Raw genomic sequence first — 3504 nt, 5'->3', positions numbered from 1 at the left:
CCGCAGGGAGCCTGGGGCTTCGTTCAGATGTCGGGGGGAGACAGAGACAGACAGACAGAGGGAGACACAGAGAGAGAGACAGGGAGACAGAGAGACAGAGGGAGACAGACAGACAGGCAGAGATGGAGGCAGACAGAGACAGGGAGATAGAGGGAGACAGAGACAGGGAGGCAGAGAGAGAGATAGAAGGACAGAGATAGAGGGAGACGGGAGACAGGGAGGCAGAGAGAGAGATAGAAGGACAGAGATAGAGGGAGATGGGAGACAGAGACAGTGAGATAGGAAGACAGAGACAGGGGGACAGAGACACAGATAGAGGGAGACAAAGACAGAGAGACAGAGGGAGACCGACAGGGAGATGGGAGACAGAGATAGTGAGATAGGGAGACAGAGACAGGGAGACTTGAGAGAGATACGGGGAGACAGAGACAGGGGGACAGAGACACAGATAGAGGGAGACAAAGACAGACAGACAGACAGGGAGATGGGAGACAGAGATAGTGAGATAGGGAGACAGAGACAGGGAGACTTGAGAGACAGAGATAGAGAGAGACAAAGACAGGGAGACAGAGACAGCAGACAGATCGAGGGAGACAGAAACAAAGAGGGAGACAGAAAGAGACAGACAGGGACATAGAGGGAGATGAGAGACAGAGAGAGACAGTGAGGTAGGGACACCGGGACAGAGAGGCTTGGAGAGACAGAGATAGAGGCAGACAGAGACAGAAACAGGAGACACAGAGAGAGGGAGACAGAGACGGAGGGAGATAGAAAGACAGAAACAGAGACAGACGGAGACAGACACAGAAAGAGAGAAAGAGGAAGACAGAGACACACCGAGGGAGACAAAGAGAGAGAGACAGACAGAGACCAAGGGAGACAGAGTCGGAGACAGAGAAAAGCCAGTGATGGAGAGAGAAGCCGAGAGGCGTGGCCAGGGCCCCCGAGAGCCGGCGTGAGCAGCTGGCCTGGGCATCGCAGAGGACACATCCCTAAGCCCCATCATTGCCGCCCACACAGGGGAGGGCCAGGAGCCCCCGTGGGATTTAGGGAGCCAGGATGGAGTGGGGCTATCCCGCTGGGAGTCGGGCTCAGAAGCAGCCTCAGCAGGGTTTGTGTGCCCTGGCGGGGACAGGGGATGTCCGGGCAAACCCCGGACGCAGCCCCGAGCCAGGATGGGCCTGTGGACTCCTCTGGGACCCGGGGTAGGTGCCACCGGGGGGGACGTGGGGAAGCTCGGAGTGGAGCTTCTCCTCTGCACACCGGAATTCTCGGAGGAGCCCCCTCTGCCACACCGCACCGGCGTGCTGAAGGCTGAGCTGGGGCACCTGCAGAGACGCTGCGGCTTCTCTCCCGGTTTTCTCCGGTGAGACGTTTGTGGGCCACCCGGAGCCTCCAGGGTGAAAAGCTTGATTGTGAAAAGCCTATTGGGAAACTCAGACGCTTGGAGTTCAGGCTGTGATGCGGACCAAGTGATTCCAAGGAGACGGCCCACCACTTTGGGGTCCTCCGTCCCCAGCCAGCCCAGCCCCCACAGAGACAGGGGCGCCCAACACAGCTGTGGTGAGAAGCCTCCTCTGCAGCCCAGGCCTGGCTGAGCCCCCACACCCTGGAGCCCTGCGCTCCTCCCTCCGGACCCCCGGGGAGAGGCTGGGCGAACCCTCGGCCCGTGTTCCCTGGTGCCCCTGAGCCCCCGCTGTGTTCCAGGACGCGTACTACCGGAGCCCGGAGACGCAACTGCGGTTCATGCAGGCCATGCACGGCGTGGCGAAGCTGACTGCGCGCCAGGTGGCCACGGCCTTCGATCTGTCCCGCTTCTCCTCCGCCTGCGACGTGGGAGGTGGGTAGCACCCCCCCCCCGCCAGGGCTCTCCTTCCTTTCGTTGATTAAGCCGCAGGCATCTTCCCTGCTCAGGACACCTGCAAACTGCCTTTTTCCACTGAGAAACCTGACGACGACCTGAACTGGGCCAGGCTGAGTCCCAGATGGTGGGTGGATATTCCCACATTCCAGGAGGCCCCCGGGGATGACTTAACGTCCCCCGAGAGACTCTGGGGCCCTCTCTGTTGGCCGCGGAGCTGAGGCAGAGCACCTTGGAGCCGCTGGCTTCCCCTCAGCAAGTCTGATTATATCCTGACTCACCCTCCACCCCACCCCAGCCCTGGACAGTGGATGGAGCAGTAGACACGTTCCCAAGGGGTGCTGGGGGATCAGGGGCCTGGGACGATTCTCACACCATCCGCTTACATTTCCCCAACCTCGGAATGCCTCTCCTCCTTGTGGTCCAGAGTGGCTGCTGTAGCACCAGCCATTGTATCTATATCCCCATGGCTGGAAGGAGAAGAGAGGAGTACAGCCCCCACCTCTGAGCTGGAAGGATTTCCCTGCAGGTCTGTGCCCCCCACACATGGCCCAGAGTGGCTGCTGTAGCACCGGCCATTGTGTCTATATCCCTGTGGCAGGAAGGAGAAGGGAGGAGTACAGCCCCCACTTCTGGGCTGGAAGGATTTCCCTGCAGGTCTGTGCCCCCACACGTGGCCCAGAGTGGTTGCTGTAGCACCGGCCATTGTGTCTGTATCCCCATGGCAGGAAGGAAAAGGAAGGAGTATAGCCCCCACCTCTGGGCTGGAAGGATTTCCCTGCAGGTGTGGGCCCCCCACACATGGCCCAGAGTGGCTGCTGTAGCACCGGCCATTGTGTATACATCCCCACAGCAGGAAGGAGAAGGGAGGAGTACAGCCTACACCCTGGGGCTGGAAGGATTTCCCTGCAGGTCTGTGCCCTCACACGTGGCCCAGAGTGGCTGCTGTAGCACCGGCCATTGTGTCTATATCCCCATGGCAGGAAGGAGAAGGGAGGAGTACAGCCCCCACCTCTGGGCTGGAAGGATTTCCCTGCAGGTCTGTGCCCTCACACGTGGCCCAGAGTGGCTGCTGTAGCACTGGCCATTGTGTATACATCCCCACAGCAGGAAAGAGAAGGGAGGAGTACAGCCCCCACCTCTGGGCTGGAAGGATTTCCCTGCAGGTCTGTGCCCCCACACGTGGCCCAGAGTGGCTAATGTAGCACCAGCCATTGTGCCCCTACACATGGCCCAGAGTGGCTGCTGTTGCACCGACCATCGTGTATACATCCCCACGGCAAGGAGGAGAAGGGAGGAGTACAGCCCCCACCTCTGGGCTGGAAGGATTTCCCTGCAGGTCTGTGTCCCCACACGTGGCCCAGAGTGGCTAATGTAGCACCAGCCATTATGTATACATCCCCACAGCAAGAAGGAGAAGGGAGGAGTACAGCCTACACCCCTGGGCTGGAAGGATTTCCCTGCAGGTCTGTGCCCCCACGTGGCCCAGAGTGGCTGCTGTAGCACCAGCCATTGTACCCCCACACATGGCCCAGAGTGGCTGCTGTTGCACCGACCATCGTGTATACATCCCCATGGCAGGAAGGAGAAGGGAGGAGTACAGTGTACACCCCTGGGCTGGAAGGATTTCCCTGCAGGTCTGT

The 3504-nt window shown here is 59.9% G+C and overlaps 1 protein-coding gene across 1 annotated transcript in view; it reads left to right on the top strand.

Moving 5' to 3' along the window:
• ASMTL (acetylserotonin O-methyltransferase-like) overlaps positions 1-3504 on the top strand; it is a 55716-nt gene that overhangs the window by 40306 nt on the left and 11906 nt on the right. The window contains exon 8 of the mRNA XM_012000630.1: positions 1708-1840. Within this exon, the coding sequence (XP_011856020.1) occupies positions 1708-1840 (133 nt within the window). The remainder of the gene's footprint in view (positions 1-1707; positions 1841-3504) is intronic.

This window comes from Mandrillus leucophaeus, unplaced genomic scaffold (assembly GCF_000951045.1).
Source record: "Mandrillus leucophaeus isolate KB7577 unplaced genomic scaffold, Mleu.le_1.0 Scaffold634, whole genome shotgun sequence".
In the NCBI taxonomy this organism is placed as follows: Eukaryota; Metazoa; Chordata; class Mammalia; order Primates; family Cercopithecidae; genus Mandrillus; species Mandrillus leucophaeus.
This window is presented reverse-complemented; position numbering and strand designations above follow the sequence as displayed.